Source organism: Triplophysa rosa, linkage group LG15 (genome assembly GCF_024868665.1).
Source record: "Triplophysa rosa linkage group LG15, Trosa_1v2, whole genome shotgun sequence".
In the NCBI taxonomy this organism is placed as follows: domain Eukaryota; kingdom Metazoa; phylum Chordata; class Actinopteri; order Cypriniformes; family Nemacheilidae; genus Triplophysa; species Triplophysa rosa.
This window is the reverse complement of record NC_079904.1, coordinates 16,901,986-16,928,463: the sequence shown is the minus strand read 5'-3', so window position 1 is coordinate 16,928,463 and position 26,478 is coordinate 16,901,986. Positions and strand designations below refer to the sequence as shown.

General features: G+C 39.2%; 1 protein-coding gene across 1 annotated transcript in view; it reads left to right on the top strand.

Annotated features, from left to right (window-relative positions):
* The window catches only part of plpp3 (phospholipid phosphatase 3), a 42,111-nt gene extending 17,573 nt beyond the window's left edge, over positions 1-24,538 (top strand). The window contains exons 2-6 of the mRNA XM_057352499.1: positions 2,930-3,084; positions 6,125-6,405; positions 7,761-7,818; positions 15,367-15,543; positions 22,504-24,538. Of these exons, the coding sequence (XP_057208482.1) occupies positions 2,930-3,084; positions 6,125-6,405; positions 7,761-7,818; positions 15,367-15,543; positions 22,504-22,632 (800 nt within the window). The 3' untranslated portion in view covers positions 22,633-24,538. The remainder of the gene's footprint in view (positions 1-2,929; positions 3,085-6,124; positions 6,406-7,760; positions 7,819-15,366; positions 15,544-22,503) is intronic.
* The last annotated feature ends 1,940 nt before the right edge of the window (positions 24,539-26,478 follow it).

Here is a 26,478-nt window from a genome sequence, read left to right as displayed (position 1 = left end):
AATAGTGTATGAATAAGATAGTTATCTATAGTTATTATGAATTTGGATCATGAGGGTCAGTAAATAATTATTGAACTTATATGTTTGGGTATAATTTATTTGTTCTAGAGGGAGAGAGAAATGCATGACATATGACTCAAACCTGAGTCTACCACACGAGCATCACATCTTAAAATGTCTGAAGCAAGAGCGCTAAGTTCTAGAATCCAGTGAATTCTCAGCAAAAACTGAGAAGTGTTCTAAGTAAAACTGTGCTTCAGATTCTTTGTAGTAGTTGACACAAAGATGCCCATTATGATGGATCGAAAAAGCTTAAGAATGCGAAAGAGAGGGTGACCGAAGAATGGGCAGAGGCCGGCATACCAGACCACTCTCATGGTGATGACATGGGCAGTAGAAACAACGGCGTACTGGCGTGATGAGGGCTCTCAGCCAACATCATTGGGCACAGACAGACGTCCTTTCACAAACAGATGGAAGCAATGTGTAGATCCACACATGCGCGTGAAAATTTCAGACTTGTTTAGGTTTCAGGAGTTTATATTATGGTGACCACCAAAACTGTGGCAATTTTGCTCCAGTACACACCCCATGATTAAGGCTTGTTTACAATTCGGCTTTATACATATGGCACATATACGCACACCTTAACAGAAATGAATCCGCACATCTGCTGTCTAATCACAAACATGCATGCACATGTGATGAAATTTGATCGCTAGGTTTTCGTTTTTTCCAGACCCGCTAAGTGTATTTGACCTTGTGGTCAAAGTGGGTCTTAAAAGATCACAAGCAGCGCCGTGGAGGAATGTGCGTCCACGTCTGTGTGCGTTTCCAGACGGTGTAACCTAGGTTCATGGGTTCCCTCCACCCATTCTCATAACGTGGGTTTGAATTGGCTAAGCCTCCTTAATGTTTCATCTAGCGTTTGATTATAACATCCGCCGCTCAAGCATCTGTGAGAAAACTCGTACAGCCCGAAGCCTTGTGTCTTTATTTGTGCAGGTGTAGAAAGTGTCTAATGTCTTTAATTCTGGAAATGCCATTTGCTATATTGCATTCAGGATACATTTATCAGTTCATGTGTTTCCCTGGGAATCGAACCCACGACCTTGCAGTTGTTTGCACTGTGCTTTGCCAGTTGGGGTACAGCTGTAGAGAACGTTTTGATCCTGTGAGGTGTAGCACTTGACATTGTACACCACTTTGTGTTTTAAAACCACAACATTTTCTTTTCAGCATGTTTGAATGTTATTTTGCACTCTACCTAGAGCATTGTCATGTAGTTTTTGAGGTTACAGGTTTAGATTTTTGTTGCTGAAGAAAAGCCAAGAGGCCCTGAGGGTAGCCCAAGGAATGTTGTTTTACACATTGTGCTGGCTCCCAAAGCTGGTCTGATCTCACATCTTAAAGGTTTGGTTTACTGCATGCATTTATGCGTTTTAAAAAGGCACCAGTTACCGAGACTGCTGTCGTCTCGCTCTCTCTAACCACAAAAACCAAATGCCCCCTCCTTCTTTTTTGCTCCAAACAACGTTCCAGAAATTTGGGTGGTCAGCGTAAAGCGAAGCTTTGTTTTTCTAGCGATTCGCACATTTTACAATCCTTCAAGGGGAACTTTTCAAAGTCCCACCACAAGTTTGAGTCTGATGTTTAGTTTGCTTTGATTTAGAAATATGTATTTATTTTTCCTGCTGTTGGCTGGACGTTGACAGTTGACGTGTGTTTTGCAGGAGGTGTGACATTTTAATGAGTCGGCCATTTTGGGCTGAGCTCCGAGCCTGGCATTTACCCATTTATTACACAAAAATACACTGGTTTCGATATATACCCAACTGGTGTATGGTTGTGGATAATTTCTACACAGGGATACCTTCACAGTATTCGTGTGTGGGGTTTTTGTCTTTGAACCATGGAGTGTCTCCATCGTGTTACTTAAAACAGAAAGGCACAAACTAAAGTATTGTGAAAATGTTTTGGTAAAAGCACAATTTTACCAAAAAGCACAAAAAAGCCACATTCTGTAGCTCCATTCCAACACACAGTAAGCTATCTACCAAGACAACATTTTAGGTGCACTTCCAATTGGGCAATTTGATGCTGTGTTGCCTGTGTCACTAAAAACTACACTGAACCTATTGATATGTTTGATGTTCAATACAAGGTCTCTTCTTTGTTAAATAAGTTATCTGAGATATACAGTGTTGTTTGCAAAAAAGCTTTGCTTAGTGGCATTAGGCTGCATTGTCTTTAGCTGTAAGCTACTTTGCACTGACAATAGCCCTAAACCAAGGCTGAAGGGAAAGGGAAGCTTCTCTTGCTACTTCGTTGCTTTGCACAAATTGCTTAAGTGGCAAACGCGCAAACTGTTATTTGAAGGCTATGTGTATTGGATACACAATACATTTTGTGCGCTGTGTGAGGGTTTTGTGTACACGGCTCTTGTAGTAGCAGCAGCACTTTGAGGTAGTGTTTTGTTTAAAACATTAGATAAAGAACAGATAACTTTATGTTTAGCCTGTTTGCGGGATAAGTGAACAATAAAATGTATTTTAACAATGTTTTCAATTGTCATTGCGCAATTCCTTCCATTTCCTTTAAAGACCCTATGAAATTAAAATTTGAGATAACACAACTGTTTGCTTTGATGTATATACTTGCATACTTCTGAACATTGAATAAGAACTACTTTTAACAGTTTTTAGCATTTCAATTTTAGCATTTATTTTTAGAGGGAAACAATTGATGACTCATCTTGCACTACACAGATTTTTGTCCAATCATTTGCTCTCTAGAACTAATTGATTTCACAGGGTCTTTAATGCTTTTTTTCTTTTTTGCAACCTCAAGTAATGTTAAACAGTCCTACCCTCTCAGGTGAGTGTGTATCCTGAGACCCATTGGCCGTATGTGTGTGTTTTTTGCGTAGTCATGCTGCCCTCGATGGTGTTGCATAAATCGACAGTGCAGCCATACCAGCGTGGGTTCTACTGCTCGGATGACACTATCCGCTACACCTATAAAAACAGCACTGTGCCGTCTTCTGTGCTGACAGCTGTGGGCCTCCTCCTGCCCATTGCCAGCGTAAGTGCCCCACAGTGGGGCCTCAGACAGGGGACATGGGGCCAGGCGAGCAGGGCCATTGCATGGGAAATTAAGTCTTCTGAGAGAGTTTTTATAGGGTTACGCAGAGACATTTCATACACGACACGTTTATAGCCGTGATATAACGGAGACTGCATTTAAATTATAGTGCCTTATGCCAGTCATTGGCAGACGTTAGCTAAGTGTGGTAGTACACTCTCTCCGAAACCAAAGTACCATGTCACACCCCCTCCCGTGCCTGGTATTTCCCATAATCCTCGGCTGCCGTGTGCTGTGCTGTGCTATGCTGCTACCTGCGTGTGTCTTTCTGTGACTGACCTAAACACTCTCTCTCTTTTTCTCTCTCGCCCCCCCCCCTCTCTCTCTCTCTCTCCGTACCCTCTCTCTCTCTTCTCTCTCTCTCTCTCTCCTCTCTCTCTCCTCTCTCTCTCTCTCTTTGTGACTGTGTCGCTGTAGCTGCCTCCTTTCCTATAATTGAAACTACACAATCAAGCCATACCATCGCGGTTTTACTGCACAGACCAGTCATCCATACCCGTATAAAAACGGACACCATAAGATGCCGTGCTCTGTGCTGCTGCATTCTAATTCCATCCTGTCTTATAAGTTACTCTCGTATATACTGGTATAAGTTTAGGCTATACTTATATAATATACCTCCAGTCCATACCCTTCATCCCCCATTAAAGCATAGAGATTAGTAAAATATGGAATAACTGTAGAAATAAATAATGACAAAATCATACTCATGATCCCTTAAATCCATTAACCAGCTCTCCCCATCTCATCTCTCCATTTAAAATATCTAAAGTAACTCAGTCAACTCACAATAAGGGGTTTATCGTGGTCAGGGCTAATTCTCTCTTTTTCTCTCTCTTTCTTCTGTATTTCTTTTTGCTGTGGTGTCTTATGTTTGCATGTGTTTTGATAAATTGCTGGTTTTGTGTGTCGTGTTGTTTTTCGCGCTTTAAGTAATTCTTATGAACAGCTTTTCCTCTTATACTGAAAATCAGTTTGATAATAGCATAATAATAATAAAAAAAATAGTTCGACAACAGTTTTCAAAAAGAAAAAATGCATTTTGCATAATGAAAACAAAAAGTAATAACAAAATGCTATTTTTATTGTTTAAGTATTGGGGAATATTTTATTTCTTATGTTTTAAGGGGATAGTTCACCCCGAAATAATTCTGTCATCATTGAATCACCCTATTGACATTTCAAACCTGTAACTTTCTTCTGAAGAACACAAATGGAAGATATTTTGAAGAATGTTGGTAACCGAACAACGTCCGTACCCGTTAGTTTTATGTTTTTATAATAGAAGAAAATGGCTACTGCTATTGTTCGGTTACCAACATTCTTCTAAATATCTTCTGTTATGTTCTGCAGAAATGACAAGAGGGTGAGTAAAAGACTATCACTTTTTAACATCCTTTACAGAAAAGCCACATGGATTTCACATGTGCAGAAACACGCATGGAATATGTTCATGTAAAACCCATGTGTTCACGTGAAATTAAAAAAAAAATCAATACGTTAAGGAATTATTTAAGGATAATTAGACATATTTCCCCCCACAAATTTTCATTGCAATAATGAAATAATAGGGCTGGGGTAATATGAGTGAATCAGTCAAATATAACTAAATATCACAGTTCTTTGAACTTCTGCGAATGCAAAACCTTTTTAAAAACCCTCAACAAAATTGAATCGAATTCTAAAAAGATCTGAATGGGAGGTCAAACATAACCCCACTGCCGAATGTTGAATAAGAGGTGTTGAATTCAGCCTCCGTGACAGCTGCCCTACGATTAGTCCTCGCCAGTCGTCAACAGGACAACCAAACAAGATCAAAACTTTTAGCTGTTGTGGAACACTGCCTCCAAGCAAAAATTTGACATGACAAACCAAACCCCTTGTGGAATAAAGTTGTGGAGATGAGGGAAGTGGTCTTAAAGCACAAGCCCCTAAACGCTGGCATAGAACCAAACCATGACTCCATGGAGATCCCGTATGGAGACATGCTTGCCTCACTGTCTGGGATAGACATGTTCCCATGCTCAGCAAATCTCCTGATTAAAACAAGGACTGTGTGCGCATATATATGTGTGTGTGTTGGCAATCACATTTAATTAGCAGTGTCTCCGGTCTCAGTTTGGTTAGGCCTCGGGGAACACGAACTGCCTCCACAACGGCCCTCATCAACAGTTTAAACAGAGACAAAAAACAGAGTGCAAGAGATAGCGAGTATCTCATTTGGCATGGTTTATGAACTCCATGACCCACGCCTCTCTGATCTAATTTACGTCCTGGTGGTTTCAAATGATGCAGACCTCCGTTTAAAGTCGAACTGCTCACATGAAAGCCATATAACCTTCAAGAACATCATATGTTCCATATCACTAAAATCTCATTCAACAATGGGCAGGCCATGCTCAGTCTTGTTCTTTCTCTTCATCTTGTTTACTCTTTCCATCGTTTCTGTCTTGCGTTGTGCTTTTTTAACTTAAATCATTGGCATGTGTAACTAATCTCACCCTGCATGTTTCTGACCTGACCACACCAAATATGTGATGATACTTAACACATTCATGTTTGAGATTTGATTTAGCATCACAATATGTTGTTATTGACTTTAAAACTCTGTTTCAGAATCTAGTTAGCTGCCTGTTGCTTACTTAGCTGTTTTTTAAAAAGCATCCTGTCATGAAATTGTAGAAGTCATTTTAGGCAGCAAATCTGTACATCTGACAATTGATTTCAATAGTATTATGTTAGCATGTCTCTAAGCTAGCAGTGTAATACTGCCATAAGCAAAAACGAACATAGCACACTCAAATATTGGGAGAAAGAATTCATTTTAAGCATCACTGGTTTTATAATATTGAATATTTATAATATTGAATTAACTTTTATTTTTTAAGCAATCCATAGGCAGCTCACTACTTTGAAACAGAGCACATGGCGTTTTATTTAAAACTATCAGTCATTATTTTACAAATTAACTGTTCTCTAGATCGTGATTGGCGAATGCTACAGGATCCATTACCTGAACCAGGGCTCCAAGTCATTTGTGGGAAACCCATATGTCTCCACCCTCTATAGACAAGTGGGCGTGTTCATCTTCGGATGTGCCGTCAGCCAATCGTTTACTGACATCGCCAAGGTTTCGGTTGGGCGCATGAGGCCACACTTCATAGATGTGTGCAATCCTGACTTCTCCACCATCAGCTGCTCTCTGGGATATATTACTAACTACACATGCCGTGGAGATGACAGCAAAGTTCAGGAGGCCAGGTGAGATGATCTTAAAAGCACATTTAATGCTTGCCTTTCCTTATGTGTTTTGGATTCAAATGTCTGGAAAACAAAACAAATGTGTGTGAATAAAATGTAAAATATAGTTGTGTTTAGCAATACTCTAATACTTGTAGCATTCGTATACACTGTAAAAAACGTACAACTTAAAGATGAGGTAACACACGCAGCTAACAAATGCTTAGTCTGAATCCACCGTTTATATAACATTCATCACCGAAATGCCTTGAGCAAACAAAAACATGTAAACTACTGTCAGCCGAGTGAAGCGGCATTGATGGGCGTGCTTTTTCCCACGCTGGCTGGTTGACGCATGGGTGTGCTCTTTCTCTCACGCTCGCGCTTGGGCCTGCTCTTTCGCTCGCTGGATGACGCGTGGGCTTTTTTTTCCGGGAGAATTGTCCAATAAGGGACTAAGAACCCTTGTTATGAAACTGGAATCCATTTTTGAAAATAACTTTCCGAACCCTGGCAGAGTGAATCGAGCACAGAAATACTACGTCATATGTTCAACTTGTCTTTTGAGAGACAAGCACGTTCAGTGTAAAGTCAGAATGCATGAAATTAAACAGCTTCCTTAAATTTTTAAGTTTAACCAAATTAGCTTTATGAGTCAATTAAACTTAAATTATATTGAGCTGACTTAAAAAATCTTGTTGCATTTTACAACTAATTTTTTTAAGTCAGTTCAATATAATTAAGCTCAATTGACTCATCAAGCTAATTTTATTTCACTTAAAAATTTAAGGCATCTGAAATTTGTGAATTTTTTACAGTGTAATAATGCTTTATTATTTGAGATGTCAGGTACGATTTTGCGGTAAATGTCAGTTATCAATGTAGTTATTTGATCTCATCCCGTCTAAAGATATCTAAGGTAGCCTGCAATTTTATGTTATAAACTGAGGTGGCGATAGAGAGGCAAAAGTTACGGAATACAGCTATAAAACTAATTTAATTGACATAAAATGTTGCCTTGAGGTAGAAATTATTATCTGATGTCATATGTAGGGAATCAGTTGTCTAGGTCAACAGTCAGTTATACAGTTTAGCATCATAGTCTACATACTTGACTGCAGAATGCAATAATTGACCAATCAGAATCAAGAATTCCAAAGAGCTGTGTGATAAATCTAATTAGAAGCAAGTTGTCATGCCAAGCAAACAGAAGTGACCTACATGGCTGGGAAAAACTAGTCACTTCGTGCTGACTGAACATTCTGAGTGAATAGACTTTTAGGTAGAAAACAGAATCATCTTAAATCTCACACCTATAATTCAGATTATTAAAAAAAAAAAAGAAATGTAATCAAATTTTCTGTTTCCCTCTGCAGAAAATCCTTCTTTTCTGGACATGCTTCGTTCTCAATGTACACCATGCTGTACCTGGCGGTAAGTACTTTGTCAGCTACACACATACGCTGGGGCTCTCAGGCTGTTGAAGTTTTATTAATGTTCGTCTTTTAACTTTTTGACTGTTGTTTTTGGTAATTTGGAGACAGGGACATTATCACCCCTCACCCTTCTCTATCCGAAAATATGTGGGTCACTGTTATTTTCCCTGTCCATCTCCCGGATGGACACACTCGACCTGTTTTTATTTGTGCAGCTGTATAGACTTCCCTTCTTTCTGAATTTTTCCCCCTCATTTCTCGCTCATGCTTTATTTTTCTTCTCTGTTTGAAAGGGCCTCACTCTTCTTGCACTAATTATGCAGAATCTCCATTATAGCCACACACACAAAGACAGGTTCTGCATAGCGTCCTGTAGCTTCACTGTATGTAAAGCCTCTTTGAAAGGCTTCAAACTTTCTCCTTTTCATGCGCAAGGCCCTCGACTCCTCCCTCCCGTCTCCTTTCTTTCTAATCCCTTCTTCCCGAATCTCAATCATCAACATCTCCAGGGGCCCCTCCACCTCAGACTTTCTCAGGGGGCCGGTGGTATGGCCGCTTTACTAATGGAGGGGGCCAGATGTTCTCGCTCGGTGTTTTGAGAGATTTTTTTGAGAGAGGATAAAGATAGAAGGATGATTTGAAAGTAAAAAGTAAAAAGATGCAAAGTGTGCGTGTGCACATATGTTCCCTTACTGACAGACAGGTTAGCCTCTTAAAGAAAGGGTGTTGAAATTTGTTTATTACATGCATTTTTTTATTTTATTTTATTATTTTTTTTTATTTTATTTTGTTTTTTAAATAATTAGATTTGGGTTTAGGTTTAGCATACTATAATAACACCAGTTTGTGCGTGACCAGAGAAACCCAATTCTAAATTCTCAAAACAGCAATAAAATTAATGTGTGACTTTGACGGCTGGGTCTAAAGCCCAAAAAACTGACCTAACACTTCCTTCACAAGAGGAAACGGTATGTTAAGAACCAGACCCCTGGCCAGTCTTGCTGAGTGTTTTGTGACCAAAGCGATTAGTTTTTACACTTAGAATAGACCCGCTGTATTTTAACCACTGTGATTAGCCACAAGGCAAAATAGATGTCATCCAGTGTTAGACGGTGTTACTCATGCTGAAACTACTGTCCAGAAAAACAGGTCCCTAATAGCTAAATTCCCCAAGTTGTTCCAAAGGTCCCTTATTCAATTTAAAAACAGACTTTTAAATATGTCTTGTAGTCACTTGGTGTTTGGGGATTTTTAGGTTTGAATAACCGTCCTAATTTTAGAGCCTGGCTTGGTCTCTGGCTGTCTCTCTCAAATGCTGACGGGCAAATTGTTCATCTTCTCCCTCAGATGTTATCAGAAACCCTGGCCAGACTGCTCTTAGACTGTGCTGCCTGCACTCTCCAACGCCATTGAAACCGCATTATAAAATTATGTCACGTTTTTAGACTGGTTTCTTCTGAAAAAACTGGCGAAAAGACTATTATGTTAAGAGACAGGGTGTTTGTCTGTGTGATTCTTTCTGTCTGCTTTGACCTTCAGAAAAAAACAAGAGACTAAGAGAACACACTGAGATATTGAAGCACAGAGAATATACAGAATTAACAAACTGAATGAATCTTTGCCAGAGAAAAGAGAAATGATTAAGAGAGTTGTCTGGGTAGACTCATAATCACACCAGCGTTGGTTTTTAGGTTCCGTTTTAAACGCATTTTATCATAGTTCATGTTAGGGTTGCCAGGTTTGTTTGGTTTCCAGAAGTAAATTTAAAGGTGGAAGGATTTTGTTCATTAGCTGTCATTGTTAACGTTAGACAAAGTTATTTATGAATATGAACGGTGTTTATGACTGCTACTATACAGATATTTTCAAGAAGAAATTGTATGTAATGCGTAACAGTGACTGCAAATATGTATTTTAGGTGGTCATTGGGCTAGTTTTAATTGGCCGGTGATATTGTTTACACAGACCTGGCTACCCTGGTTCATGAAGGGCGGTTTGTCCAAGATTTTCTGTTGCTAATTTAATAGCAACAGTTAATTAAATTTGATCTGTGCAAAGGCCAGTTAACTTATATACGTTAACTTTAGGTCAAGTTTTTTTTTTTACAGTTTATGCCAAATTAACAACCGACTAAGCACATTCAATCATTCAGTTGTGTTTAGAAATAACCTAGGTATTTGAATACGTGATTTTTGGGGGCGGGTCCATATGGCCTGCTTCCTGTCTATTTACAATTGGTAATTTTCTCTATGGCTGTATATGAGCACAATATTAAATCTCAGGCATTGGGGTCATATACATATAAGATCCAAGAAAAATAGTGGAGGATCAAGGTCAAAGCTGGGCCGCAACCCATTACACAGACTTTTCTTTCTCATAGAATTATTTCTGCCAGCTGCATCCTGCAGAGAAGCCAGCAAATGAGACTGTCAAGATGACGCAAGCACAGTTTACTTATTGCCCAGTGACCTTTTGCTAGTACCACACTTTATGTTACTGTAGTCAAATTGACTGGTACATTGAAGAACAATAGGGTATACATTCTGAACTGTCGCACTTGACACAAAAAGGCGCCTAGATGTGGTGTAAAAGTCCATCCATATACCAGCAGTTAGAGAACAGGGTCCATGCAAGAATATGTCTTGTTTAAGAGGCCTCTTAGTGACTCATCGTCCATGCAGCTCAACAGTATGTTGGTAGGACACACATTTCTCAATGAGTTGGAATGGTGTAAGTGTTTGTTTTGGAGGTCAAGTGAATGTGAGTTTTTGTGGGTAGCAATTTGGGTATTTCCTAGCCTCTTTCTGACCTCCACACTCGGATTTGGCCTTGAGACATTACCGCGCCTCTCAGACCGCACGCTAACACTAGAGGGTGCTCCTCCGAGTTTTCCATAGTGACCAGAGAACAGGCGCAGAAATTATACAAGGCCACAGACGTAGTGAAAGCCAGCGGAACTATTTAAAGAGCGCAAAAATTATTACGATGAGAGAGGTTTAGTGATGGTGGTTGATTTTTGACGGGATAAGCTTCTTCTTTCTTACTTATTTCACAGCATGTTGTGGCCATTAACATGTGGCGGCACTGCAATGACTTGGGTGTTTTTTTGGATCTGATGTCAGGGAATGAAAGGCTTTTGTGGTAAATCTGTTTGCTGCCAAATTTGGCAAGATTGTAGCGTAAATACACTTTAGAAATACGCACAAAACCACGAAGAGTGATATGAAAGGGAGGTACCTCTCTCATCAAAATGTTGGAGAGACGTAGCTTTATGCATTTCGGGCAGGTAGGGTTGCGTTTAAACTTTGTGGGGTTTGTGCAAATCATTCTTAAAGGAATAGTTCACCCAAAAACAAACATTTTGTCATGATTTATTCTCACTCATGTCATACAAAATCTGTATATTACTCTTTTCTCTGTGGAACACAAATGAAGATATTTTGAGATATGTCTCAGTGGTTTTATGACCATACAGCGGAAGTCAGTGGGGGCCAGTGTTTTATGGTTACCAACATTCTTTTAAATATCTTATTTTGTGTTCTGCAGAAGAAAGCCTTACATGTTGCATATGACAAGGGTAAGTAAATCATGAATTTCCGTTTTTTTATGTTTTGTTTCCCCTGATTTTAACAGATTTGAAATTTGGTTTTAGGACCAACAAAAAGTTTCTGATCCAGGTTCACATCCTGTTTGTCAAAACAGATAATACAGATGTGTTCCAGGTCATTATGTGGCCGACCATATGCCATTAAGATCCCAATGGCATAATACTCTGTCAAGACCTTTGCCATTTTCCAATCTGATACCTCTCTCTCACATTTGCTGGGACAACCCAGGTTGCCTGCAGGGAGGGAATGGATGGAGACACTCAGCAGGACAGAGCCTGTTATCTGCACAGGGGTGTATTGCTTCTCATGTGGGCATATAGAGGGTGTTTATGTGTTTTGGGTTCGGAAGACACTGGAATATCTAAGAACACAGCGTCTGCCACTCACACACCACCTCACAGAGCACAGAGATGAGAGAGACACATACACACCACTGTGATGGTAACGTCTGCGTCACGTTTGGCTTATCTAACCCCTGATAGCGAGATGCTGAGAGGCATCTATCTGAGCTCTGAGTGTCCTTGGGCTCTGCTGTTTTTATCAGCTCTTGGATGTCTACGTGTGGAGAGCCCATGAGGAATAAAGCCACTTTAAGAGTCTGGAGAATCTCCACATCTCCAGCCACAGACTTGCTGGCTTGCAGCTTAAGAGCTCTCAGCATCAGAAAGGCTTCTTATGTGTCAGACGTCACCCTTCAGTGACCCCTCGCAGTCCAACATACACCACAACTCCCTTTGTCTCCTTTTAGTCTTTAGCCCCTCTAGTCCAGTCGTAATTCACTTTGCATTTTTAGGTTTGAGGATTCCAGAGATTTCAGTGTTATGTGTATAAAATGTAAACATTAATTTTGACATTTTATTAGCAATTGCAGCATATTTTGGGTTTTTCGATATATTTAGTGTTGTTTGCCTATTTGATTAAATTACAGTTATTTTACCTCAATAAGCAGCTCAAAACTCCCAAGTTATTATTAGTATTTATTGATTTATTGTATGAGTTTTCATAACATGAGAAAAATGTAAACATCATGCTTTTGGAGCTGTTAAAAGAAGATGAGGATTAAACGTGACAGTTTAGTTCACAAAACACATCATTGCAGGTTGAGAGGGGGGTGCGTCAGTTGTTTTGTTTTGTTTTCTTTGAAAGTGTAAATGTCACCCAGAGGCCCTGGTCGTGCCGTCTGTGTTGTGGTCACTTGCTCAAAGTAAAACAACAATAGCATTCCTCGCATTGTGTGGCATCGTGTAGTGGTCATTGTTGAAAAAAGAGTGGGAATATTACTTCAGTTTAGACACTTAATTTTCTCGTTTCAGTTAAATTGGACTCTCTTTATTACATTAACGGAAATTAAAATTCTCTCTTCATTTAGTCAGCCCCAAGTTGTTCATAATCTGTATGCATTTCTTGGTTCTGATGAACGCAGAGAAAGATATTTGGAAGAATGCTTGTAACCAAACAGTTCTCGGCCAGCGTTGATTACCATAGTAGGAAAAATTGCTTTATAAATGTCTTTGTTCTGTTGAACACAAAAGAAGATCATTTGAAAAATGTACAGTAGGAAAGCAAACAGTTCTGGGGCACTTTTGACTACCATTGTCATTTTTCAACTATAAAAATGGTGGTTTGGTTACAAACATCAATAAATATCAATTGCAATTGCAATTTATTTTTATATCGCTTTTACAATGTTACATTGTTTCAAAGCAGCTTTACAGGAAGAAAACAAAACAAAAAAAAACTCCAATAAAGCAACGTTAATGGAATTTACAGAACCCTGAGCTAATATCAGCTCCCGCTGAGCAAGCCAACATGGGCCAGTGGTGAGGAACCACAACTCCAATTATGAATAAATGGAGAGAAAAAAACTCAGGAGAGCCAGGTCTCCTCTGACGTGTTACAGCTGCATTCAGTAACTTTGGTTGTTACTGAGTAAATGTATTAGATTAGTGAGGAGAGCTTATTAGTTGAGAGTAAATGATGACAGAATTTTCAATTTTGGATGAACTGTTCCTTTAATCAGTATCAAGAAACCTGCTGCATTGGTCATTCTGACAGAAACCTGCTGTGAGAAGATATATCGCAAGGCTTCGGAAACGATGAGAACTATAACAAATATTGTTCACCATTTGTCATGTGTGACAACATTGTGAATCAAAAGGCAATAAAAATGAGCAAGCACATTCAGAACAAGACTGAACAGAAAAAACATCCCTTGATGAAAATCTGATTTTGTTTACCGAGAATCTGTTAAATTACTGGTATGCTGTATGTCATTTCAATATAATCATAATTGAGATGCGCTTTTGCAGTTCTGTTTACAGTCAAGCGAGTGAGAGTCAGACAGATATACTCAGCCAGACCTCTGACTCCATAAGCTCATGCTGTGGGTAAAGAACATCTCATTCCATTTACTAGGCGTAATCCAAGACATTATTGACATGTTTGTTTGTAATTTGTCCGCAGGAACGTTTTATGCACAGGAATGCCACATTTATAGAATTCTGTGGTTGAAATTGCCACAGTTTTTTCAGGTTAGCAATTTTCTCGCTGCTGTCTTGTTGCCAAAACTAAGGCCAAGCTGAAGCATATCATATATTTGATATTTTTGACCTCAAATGACCTTAAGCAAAAGTCTTTATTTCAGCAGCTCATATGCAATAGCCTCACAGTGAGAAATCATTGCAGAATTATGCGAAAGTTTTGTTTTGGCAGATCTTCACAGGTTTCCTGCTTTCATGCAACAATGTAAATAGAAATAATGAGACAGCAGGTCGTGTATGTGATTCTGATCGGATTGAGGCACAAACACATGCAATGATACTTATCAGCTTTCCGTTCTGGGGGGGTTGCCAGGGAAAATCAGCTGAAATTGTGAAGAGGGCAGACAGACATAGTGTGAACATATCTAGCGATTGTTTTAGGGACGGGAAGCATCAATGTCATATAGAAAAATGGGAAAGAACTCCAAAATATAATGTAATAAAACATTGCTTATTGTATTTTATCCTCATGGAATATGAAGCAATATTTATATAAGGAATACGAAATTTATATAAGATATGATCTAATGAATATTTTGCTTGCAGACAAATGTAATGTGAATACAAATGAATTTAATTCCAGTTATTCGTCAAACGTGACACATGTACTTCCTTGTTAAGACTTGAAGAGAGCTGTCAATCCACTTAAGAAAGGCACGCCCAACCTCACATCATTTGAAAACTTTGTCCAGTAAGGAAACTCCAACTCCCAAACATCCTCAGGGAGGGATTCCTTCCTCTGTACGCACGCAATGCCCTCGGAGTGCTGAGAGAGCTGTTCAGGAAAGCAGTCAATGACCTTGTATGCACCTTCACTGGGAAGCTCAAAGCTCAAGATGGCTATTGCTTGTCGTTTCGGGCCTCGTCTGAGTGTGTGGACGTGTGTTTATCAGAATAAGTGCGTAAGGGTGTATTCAGAGTTCGCTGTTGTCTGCTGCGGTTTTGAGCAGGAAGTTTTCTTCCTCGTCTGGTGATGGATGATTGTGGGTGGGTGATGAACGGCCGGTCCTTGACTGACCCGCTTTGAGAGATTTCAGGACTTGATGTGTCGTCGGACTGTCGTCGACAGTCTGTCCTCGTGACCCCCATCCTCCGCTCATCTCTCTAACCGTCACTTCGCTTGTTTTCTTTCCCTAATGAGTCTTCCTGTTCCCAGAAAGCAACTACACAAGAGCCTCTGGTGTCTAAGAGGGGATTTTTTTTAATTTATTTATAGCGTGAATATCAATTAAAGAAAATGTCCCAGTCATATTTCACTCAAAAGTCAAGAGAAGATATTCATTTAATTATTTTGAGTTAAAGTAATGAATCATGTTTGAGGACGATTTTACAGTTTATCTGAAAAAGCGTAAACGTTTTTTCCTTTGTTCAAATTGCTTTTCTTCTCTCTTCCTGTAGTTCTACCTGCAGTCTCGGTTCACGTGGCGAGGAGCTCGTCTTCTGAGGCCTCTCCTCCAGTTCACCTTGCTGATGATGGCCTTCTACACTGGCCTATCACGCGTCTCCGATCACAAGCACCACCCCACTGATGTCTTGGCTGGTTTCGCCCAGGGAGCATTGGTGGCATACTGCATAGTAAGTACTCAGCCCTCTTAATTCATTCATCTGATCTATTCCAGGATGTTTTACATAAGATTTACCTGTCATTTCAAAGCATAGACATAAACAGAACCTGCACAACATATAACAGTATACTTTGGGGGCTGTTATTTAAAGGAATAGAACATCTTTAAAATGAAAATTCTGTCATTATTTACATGCCTGATATTTCAAACCGGTATGACTTTCTTTCTTTCAGAACACAAAAGAAGATATTTTGAAAAATGTTGGTAACAGAAAACCATTGGTCCCCATTGACTTGCATTGTTTTTGAATGGAGACCAACGTTTTTTTGTTACCAAAATTTTTTGTAATTTCTTCTTTTGCATTTTGCAGAAGAAAGAAAATCACACAGGTTTAAGATGACAATAATTTTCATTTTGAAGCTGAACTATCCCTTTAAGCCTCTTAAATACAGAACATTCTGATTATGCTATACTATAAATGATGTTGACCTTGTTGTCATGACAACATTGTATTTTTCTAATATTGGTGAACAAACTTTTAACACGTTGTTAAGACATTAGCAGAACTGAACGTTCCTCTCGTAAATGTGTTGGTAATTAAGTTTTTGTTTTCTCTGTAGAATTACAAAATGTTTAAAACATGAGATGTTCTTTTACTGTTTTCAGTATGGTTTAGCGGTAGTCCTGTATAATTGAGCTTGTTTGGAGCCAGATTTTGTTTAGATTACTTTCCCGTTGGAACCAGTAGAAACAGAGTTAAGGTCTTTGGAATGAAGTAAAGATAGAGGAATTCTCAGAACCCCACCCTCTCTCTCATTTTCACCCTCATCCCCAAAATTATCCACAATCGTTTTCTTGCTAATGAGGAGCATATTGCCTGAATTGCACCATTATCCACCCTCAAATGAAAATCGAAGGGGATGGTTGCGGAAAAAGGAATTTTACACTTCATAATTGTGACACATGTCACTCCAGTTGGTGCCAGATTTTCCCTGCAGTAAGCAAAGCTTTGGTATACTGGATCATGCCTGGGAAAACTTAGTCTTAGTGACCTAAAAATAGAGAGAGAGAGAGAGAGAGAGAGAGAGAGAGAGAGAGAGAGAGAGAGAAAACTATTTTGTATGGAAGAAGTAACTAATTTAATTATTTATTTGAGGTGTATCTGTTTTATCTGCATAAGCAGGGTTGGGTTTACGGACCATGAAATTGGAGAAAAGAGATTCCATTCCTCCATTCTTCCAATATGGGGGAACATTTTTTTGTTTGCTTTGGGATTATGATGTGTCCTATTTGTCGTACACCACAATTCCCAGAATGCCCTAGAAATGAGATCTGCTGATGTCTTTCTTCGGTCTAATTGGTTGTGACCGGGCCATACGTTTGATGGTACGCAGATGTTGGCCAAACATCTTTCTCCACTCATATCGTAATCCTCTTTAACATTTAATTTCAGTTCTAAAACATGTAGACCCAACAGTACTATTTTAAAAACGGACATGGATCAGTTTTCAGTGCTCTCTTGCTGTAATTTATTGGCTTTTCGTTTCTTTCAAGAGTAATTTAGGCATGCGCCAATCTTTTTATGACCTCATTAAGATCAACTTCTTTAGTCATTTTATCTTATTTCTGTTTATTATATATCCAATCTTAATCTCATCCTCTTGATCATCTTTGACCCCTTTGTATAGGTTACTGTCTCCAAAACACAGTTTCTCTCTACTAGTCTGTTGCAGATAAGTACAATAAGAGAGAACAGAAACGAGAGCGAATCAAAGCGCACATGTACTTGTCTTTAACAAGCCCACATTTGGAGTCTGCCCCCCCTGTGTCGTAACACGCACATCTGTGAACGCTTTAGAGGCCCAATTAGAGTATCTCTAATAACCAAAGCTCACATGAAGCCCACAGAGGTAATGTAAGGTACATAACTTCAACTCATGGTGAGATGCCAAAGTTATGTCCCCATACATCACACATTGGGCTGGCACCAAAGCCTTCAGAACTCACTTCACTCCTCTCAGCAAGCCGTCTCCGGAAATTCGCGATGTAGAGAAGTAGCGTTTCTTCTAAGCTTGGCTTAAGGTGCTGATTACTGCCTGAAGGGGTTGTGTTTAAAGACGTTTTAAGATTGTAAGCGCTCCGGGGTGGTGTCCAACTGGCTGGGTTTAAAGAGATGTGGAAAGTTATACAGGTCTCTGTGAGTTTTGGCCGTCTTTCAAAATCTGATTACTGACATAATGCATGTTCCATATTAAAGAACATCAGCGTGTATGCTGCTCTTGAACTATGATGTCTAGAAAGCGCCGATCTCTGCAATTCGTGTCCGCACGCCAATGAGAATCGAAAAACGGGAGCGCGAGCTTAACTAGGCCATCAGTTTGTTGGAACCTCGAAAATGAGACTTCTGAAGTCTGTGATGCTATACACGGTTTCTTACATGCGGGTCTGGTTTATATCCAAACCTTTGTAGAGATTCACTATCACTGATACGATTGCTGAAGCCAAGCAGCCTGGCATGTGTTGAAATGCCAGATACAGAACCAGAATAACCCCCGAGATTCAAGTTTCAACAAAACTCTCCTTCGGCTGCTGCCACGGCGTTTCCTCCAGTACTTCCTGCTGGAGAGTGGCATGGGATGTTTGTTCATGTAATCAAACACGGCCCACTCTCTAAGCCGCTGACTTGGATGGAGAGCGTGTGAGAGATCGGCTCCTGGTTGCTGCTTGGTTGCGGAGGTGTTTCCGGCAGAAAGCAGCGCTGTGGTGGGAACAGCTGGAAGCTGCTTAAACAGCTTTTCCAAAACAGTTCCTGGCTAGCAGTATCCCACCATTCCTTGGGAGCACTCGGGGTCATGTTCAGTGTTACAGTCTCCGGTTCCTTCTGAGATAACGGCCCAAAGTGCTTCTGGTCTGGATTGGGTGGCAAGATGGTGTCCTGATAGCCTATCACGTCTTCCCATATATCAGGCCTGGGCTAGGTTCTTTTTCTCCATTGGCTGCCGTGGTCCTCTGCGTGTCGCCGTGGTAATGGAGGCCGTCTCTAACCAGAAATAGTGTGCATTTAAGAAAAAAGAAAATTTTAACAGTGTTATTAAAACGTTACTAATGTTACGCAGGAGTGACAGCAGCCAAAACATAACCGGGTCTCCACGATTATTTTGCAGATGTGGCAGAATGCCTGGAGCTGCAGTTTAAGACACACGTATAACGTAAACAAAACACTCTGGCACATAATCATGTGCTGTGTTTGGCACTTTGAGGATTGGGCACACCCAGGCCAGTGGAAGACCACACACATGTGAATACACGCAGATGGATTTTGTATGAACCTGCTCACAGTTGAGCTGTATCTAATGCTGCCGTCAGTGAAAGAACTGAGGTTCAGTGAAGTTCGTATAGAATTGGTGTAGTCTATGTTGTAATCAGCGATTTTCACACAGGCACAATGAATGGATGGTGACAATTTATTGATGTCATTTCCTGTCTGATAAACTGTGTGGGAGGAGGGTTGCTGGGGTGGTGAAGTTAGCTTGCCATGTAGATGATGTCAACCCATTATAATAAAAAATAATGTTGAGATGGAGACTGCAAAAGCACATTTTCCCGTCCACACAGATCGTTTATTGAAACCAAATTACAATAATAATAAAAATGAAATACAATATCACACAGATTTCTTAAAGGTACCGCAGTAAAATCAGAAAGTTTTCTGTCTTGTTACGATTTTTAGGGGGCAAGGGGTGGGAAATGGTCACTTAAAATTAAATTAATGTTTTGGAGAAAACATTATAAAACATTACCACATTGTAAAAGAGAGGAATGTAAATAAAATATTTACATTATAAAAATATACTGTACCGTTCAAAAGTTTTAAAACATGTATTCTTTATTTATATTGTTTTCCACATTTTTAAATAAAACTACACTCATGACATATAAAGACTAACACAACTGTATCTATAAATAAAAAATAGGAGGAATAGGAATAGGAATTAAAATATAAAAGCACTAAAAGCATCCAAAAGAAACCCAAAAACAAAATAAGAATTTGCAAAAAAAGGTTCTTGAGGTCACACCTACCTTTAAACAGTATTTAAGGAATTTTCATCTTTATGGGCTCCTATTGGCTGCTTTTCCTCCACTGTTCGGTCCAAATCATCAGTTAAAAAACATATGTTGGCACACTTATATTTTTGTCTACAAAAGTAATTTCAATCATTTAAACATACACCTTCCCATTAAAAGATCATGAGAAAAAATTGAGTCAAGTGTTTCAAAACTTGAATGGTAATGCATCCCCTTTATGTCTCTGAATAAATCCATGTGACATAGGGGCAGCTACAGACCCTTAAGATGCATCTTAGCTGTTCCTTAATACACTGTTAACAGAACGGCAATAAGGTCAGAACGCACACATGCTTAGACGTAAAACAGCTTCCTGGTGCTGACTGAGCATTTAAACACAATGGACCGAGTTTGTTGTAGAAGAGCACTTTCAGACGTGGGGCGACGACACAGGAAGTGCTCACCCCATGACAGAGGACCATTAGCAGCCTGTGATTATAGGTCAAAGGTTATAGTGCATCAAGTAGCCTATTGTGAGAAAAGTTTCAATTCATCGGACTGAGTCACGTTTGACCATATAGCCGAATGCCGGCCTGATGCCACATTGCGATAGCAGATGTTAGCAGGCTCATGATCACATTCCCAAATATCCCCTTGACACGGATTCTCGCAAGCTATGCTGGAAGTTCCTGATCCTATATTCACTGACACACTTGGAATTACCGTAAATGTCTTTATAATTATCAACAAGCATGAGTTAGGGGGGTTCTTGGTCCTTGATGTCATTGCCGTGTAATGTAAAGGTCAGTCTGGAAATGTCATGATCTTCTCTGGCGCACTTCCACTCGTGGACAGAAGATACTCGCTAGGGGCCCTATGGAATGAACTCATCTGCTGTAACCTTCGGATAAAGCGCTCTTTGTATTTAAGCGTAACTTCTTTCACTAAGTAGATGTTGAAGAAACAGCTGCAGGACAGATATTTCCAGAAAGTTATGGATTACCAAAGGGCAGATCACCTTTCTCTCTCTATACACACACACATAGCACTTATAAACATGTTAATAGTAGTATTAAATAGTACTGTTAAAATATGTCAAATTAAATATTAGTATTGTATAAAGAATATTAACATTTTGGGAATCAAAAGACTGTCTTAGACTAATTTTGTGATCTGTTAGGACAGAAATGTTTTAATAGACTTCAACTTTTATTAGCACAAGCAGTTGGTAAGTTTCAGTGAATTAGTTTAAATTGTCCGTTCCGACGCAATTCATTAGTCAAATATTTCTGTTGCATTTTTTTTATATGTGACCCAGGACAACAAATGTCTTATGGTTTTTTCCAAATTTTTTGAAATCGAGATTTTTTCATCCCTTGAACGCTGAATAATTAAGCTTTCTATTGATGTACAGTATGTGTTGTTAGGATGTGATCATATCTGGCGGAGATATAACTGTATAAAACTCTGGAATCTGAGGGTGCAAAATATTGAGAAAATTGCTTTTGAAGTTGTTAATAAGAGGGACTGTTACTGGGCATCCACTCACAAAAATAAAGTTTTGATATATTTAGCATAGGAAATTTACAAAATATCTTCATGGAACATGATCTTTACTTAATATCCTAATGATTTTTGGCATAAAAGAAAAATCTATCATTTTGACCCATACAATGTATTTTTGGCTTTAACTAAAATGTTCCCCTGCTACGTAAGACTGGTTTTGTGATCCAGGGTCACATATTATAATGTATTTTATCAACTGTATGCAAGTAAATATAACTATTTACTATTATAACTATTAGTATAACTATTTATTTAAATGTCATTATTTGTTTTTAATCAACAGAACTATTGTACTTTCTTACATTTTGAATCTTTCCTAAAACAGACTGTATGTTCGAAATAACGGTTCCTGTGAATAAAAATATTTTCAATATCATTTTAAGCCTTTTCAAAGATTTTTTCCCATCATTTTTAGTCCAATTAGACCCATCTTACAGCTTGCTTACGTCACGCTTGTCACTCACGGAACCAAATAGGAAAGATACATATACAGTATGTTTTTTTGCTCTGTAGGTAAATCCGTGTGCGCCTACATGCAGGGCTATTTTCCCCTTGGCATCGCACAAGGGCAGCACCTCAGCTCCAGGGTGCCACGGCTGACAGCAGCGTCGGAAACGTGTCAGGACAATTTAGCGGTTAGCTACCCCGAACACTGACCTCTTTTCCTGTCACACACTGGCCTCATACTCGTCACACACGCATAAATAGAGAGTGTGTGAGTATGTGTTTACGCATTGGCAGGCTTTCTGGAATCTGTGATACCACACTGCAGTAATACAGCTGAGCTGTTCTGCATGCCTCAGATGTATTCATAGCATGTAGACGGCTCACCTGTGCCCGTATTACCGTAAAACCATGCAGACCTTCTTTCTGTGACTCAGACTTATTTTCGGCTTTTGCAAACCATTGGATAGAAGCCTAGCCTGATGCCATGGGCGCACTTCCTGTCTTCCCTCCCTGGTTTCCTGTTTTGCCGGTGATGTCATCAGGACGTAGAGAGAGGGTTGCCAGGCGTCTTTGCCTCCTACAGAGTTCTTCCCACGCCATGAGAGACCATTCAAACTGACCTCACGCCCTTAAGAAAGACAAAAGCTGATGAATTAAAGGGCTTTCTTCTTATCTTTTCTGCTGACTCACTGTTTTTAAAGGCGTGTGTTGGATGTTGACTTTTCTTATCAATATATGACACAAGTGTTAAGCCACATTACAAAGGCTGGTGAACGGTACCATTTCAAATGATTTTGAAATAGTCACATGCTTTTTTCTGTTTTGGTTTATTGTAATCGTATTTGCTTCTCAAATGAATCATCTAACGTCCACGTTCTTTTTCCTCTCCTAGGTCTTCTATTTATCGGACCTCTTCAAACCCAAAGCCAAGACTGCCACTCCACCACCCTCACCAATCAAGAAAGAGCTCCTCCCCTCTTCTGACATCATAGAGAGGAACAACCACCACAACATTGTGTAGATGAACCGGGTAGATCCGTTTGTAATCTCACCTCCCTCACCTCCCCATCCCCTGAAGAACCAGAACAGCCACCTGTGACAGAGAAGCTCCAGTTTAGCTGATACCTTCTCTCTCTCATCTGACAGTAGAATGTAGGAACAGAGACAATCCCGATGACTCTTTATTATGACCTCACAATCCTTGAGCCCAATGAAATGGACACACAAAACTAAACGAACAAACAAAAAAAAGTATTCGATTTTTTCCTTTTTTAAAGCAACGTGGATCATGTTTGTGAATTTCGGGGGATTTTCGAGCTCGGGTAAACCACCCCAACTGATAGAACTTGGGGGACAGAAAGTTATGAATTTATATACAACAGCGTAGATGAACGACAACGAATGGAAGGAGAGGGCGAATGCGAGGCTGGTCACGTGACCAGGACTGCTCTCTTTCTGGTCCTGTTATCCTCTGGTCCTTTGTCTCTGTGGCCTTTCAACAATATAGGACAACAAATTCCTTATAAATAGGAATGATTCTTTTTTTACCTGCGATGTAATTAGCACAGATATATTAACAATATAAAGAATAACTTATAGCACTATATCCAAGTTCATTGTTTAATGTCACCACTATATGAGAAGTGGAGCTAGGAGTAGCTTGATGAAGGGTTGCAGACGTGATGGGCATTTGCGTGCCACTAAGCTCCTACAATATGGTGTTGTGCATCCCCTTTAAGAATGGGAAGCAAAATGACATCCCTTAGTATATACCCCTGAAGTTAGTTTGATACACATGACCCGTCAAAGCTGATCCTGGCCAAACTATATGGGAAGAAGCATAGTTTCAGGGTTTAGGGGGTGATTAAGCTGATTTGAAAATGTATTTTGATTTTAAAGGACGATTTCACGATGGGCACCACCAGTCTCCACCTAAATTCTGGAGGCATGGCTGAGCCATGCATCCTCGCTGTCTTCTGATTGGTCAGCGCTAAAGCGGGGGCGGAGTTAGAGATTGGGGAGCGTAAGGTGACCACGGTCGTTAGGGTTGACTCCCATTGGCACATTTTTTTTCATTTTGAAATGGGGAATGAGCATCTTCTGCTGGCTGGTAAGATCTCTTTCTCTTGTTACTGCATGATTTACCCATAATGCCACCTGTGCCCTCTGCCTATCCTGGCATGAGTCAAGCTGCCCATACCCCAGCGTTTTTTGGTGGGGGACGGGATGTGGGGTCCCTCCACAGGTGTATTCTATCCCATGTGTTTGTCTGTGTCTGTGCGAGCCTGTGAGCGTGTTTGTGTCGCTGTTTCCGCACCTGGTCCAGGTGCAGCGGACAGTTTCCATGTGAAGAAATATTGAACTTAAGAAAACTGTGGACTTTTTCGAAATGCCTATTCTTAGCCTTTGTGTTCTTGTCTTGATAATGTCTACTGTTCCCACTAACAGCTGTACAGTACTGCCTGATTATTCCAGAAAACACATCCATACAACACAACTAAAGCTCCAAATGTATTGCACATCCCTCCCAATGTATAGTCCGTCCTATCATTTCAACAGACAGTTTTATTTCTCTCTCAGAAATATATAAATAATGTATAAATCACTAAAATTAACTATGTAAAATATTATTTCTCAACATTTTTAGATATATCCACTATGAATCTAAAAAGCAATGTGTCATGACCTGTGTTATTTACAAAGTGCTGCTTTTACGAGCATTGATTGACAGATTTTTTGTATTCAGGTAACTAAAATATTGTAGATTTGTGATAGTAAGTTTTTAATAACTGTTGAATAAACGCATACAATTGTATCAAAATTCATTTAGTATTTTTGTATTGTCTCATTTTGTACAAAGAAATAGTAGCAAAAATTTTTCCTGCTAAATGTACTTAGCTCTAATACATGTGCTTTTAAATAAAAGCTCATTATAAACAAAAATTGTTTGGTTTCTTATTTCAAGTTTGTTGTGGTTCTGTATTGCTATCTATGTGCCACTCTCCAAATGTTCTGTGAGGATAGCACATAAAAGTTTCAAAAGGAACGTTTATATGAGGCATTTTATGTTACTTTAATACAAAAGATAAAAGGGAGAGAAAGATGAGAAGAAAGTTTTGGAATGGAATAATTCATTTTTAGTACTGTCAGAATGTTTCAATCATGGGTGGGTGTCCATGTTGTTTTCCTAGGAGCAAAACTATGACTTCATACTCTGGCCGCGTGCAGTCGCCATGATCATTGTTTTTAGTTTTGGCCTATAACGGTGGTCACGTTCTCCACTGAAAATGTCTTTTAAGCCTTAAAGGGATAGTTCGCCCAAAAATGAACTTTTTGTCATTGTTTACTCGCCCTCAATGTCATTCCAAAGTTGAACGCTACAATAGAACACAAGGATATTTGAAGGATATTTGTAACGCCGTTTTTTTAATGACAATGACTGTTAAAGCTCCTTCACTTACCCTGATTAAGCTTATTGTGATGGTTTACAAATTGTACTGTCGGGTCATGAGGTTGAGTAAATATTCTTTTTAATTTTTTGCGTAAACTATTAGTAAAACATTACATTCCAGGTAAAACTCACACTGAGATTTCTTAGCCATCTCTACAAATCGTTCTTAAAGTGATAGTTCACCCAAAAATGAAAATTCTGTCATCGTTTGTTCACCCTCATGTCATTTCATACCTGTATAAATTACTTTGTTCTGATGAACACAGAGAAAGATATTTGGAGGAATGTTAGCAATTTTCAATTCTATGACATCATTGACTGCCATAGTAGGAACAATGAAATGGTAGTCAAAGGTGCCCTAAACTGTTTGTGTTCCTAAATTCTTCAAAATATCTTACTTTGTGTTCAACAGAACAACCAAATATACAATTTTTTTTCCTACTATGGTAGTGGATGATGGCACAGAACTGAAAATTGCTGACATTCTTACAAATATCTTTCTTTGTGTTTAACAGAACAAAGAAATGTATACAGGTTTGAAACAACCTGAGGGTGAGAAAATGTTTATTTCAAAAATATATATTTTTGGGTGAACTATCCCTTTAAATTTACAGAAAGAGGTAAAATGACTTCACAGGCTGGTTTGTTGAATTGTGGCTATAGGTTCAGGCCAGCGTTGTTGAGCTCTTTGTTGAAGGATTGCAGTGGTGCCACCGAGAGTAATTCTAGAAGAAGCTGATGTTTCTGTGGTCATGTTTGGCTCTGGGATGACAGTTGGGCAACCTCTAGCATGTCTTACACAACAACTTGAGTAAGGTTGGGTTTCTCTTGCCACAGGCACAAGGAGTTCTCTTACCACCCCATGTATGACTTTTACAGTATGTTGGCATCCACACTATGTTTCACTGCCATCCAAACCACCAAAATAAGTCCTGATTCTTAAATGGACCATCACTTTAGAACATCTCGGACAGAAATGTTGCCTACGTTACTTTTACTTGTATGTACATCTGTAAGTAGATTATATTGTAGTCAGCTGCTACAAACACATTTTTTATCATAAATGGAAATATTTACACTAGTGTGCAAAACTACAGCCACTCCAAAATGATTGATCTAAGATCAACATATTGTCAAAAGTTATACTTTGGAAAATCCTAAAACTGACGTCTTTGCTCTTCGTTGAAATATATTATTAAAGATCTATTATTTTTTCTGTGCATGTTGTGTAGTTGTGCTTGAAGCGTAAAGTATAGCTCAGCTTTGAGAAAAAAATCAGAAGACTTGGCAACCACACAAAATCTAAGCAAAGCTTTTTAAGGTAAGACCCAGTATGGCTATAAAAGAGATTACCAACAAATACTAATAACTGTACAATTGCAGTAAATATATGTTTTGTTTCCTGTGAGCTTTTTG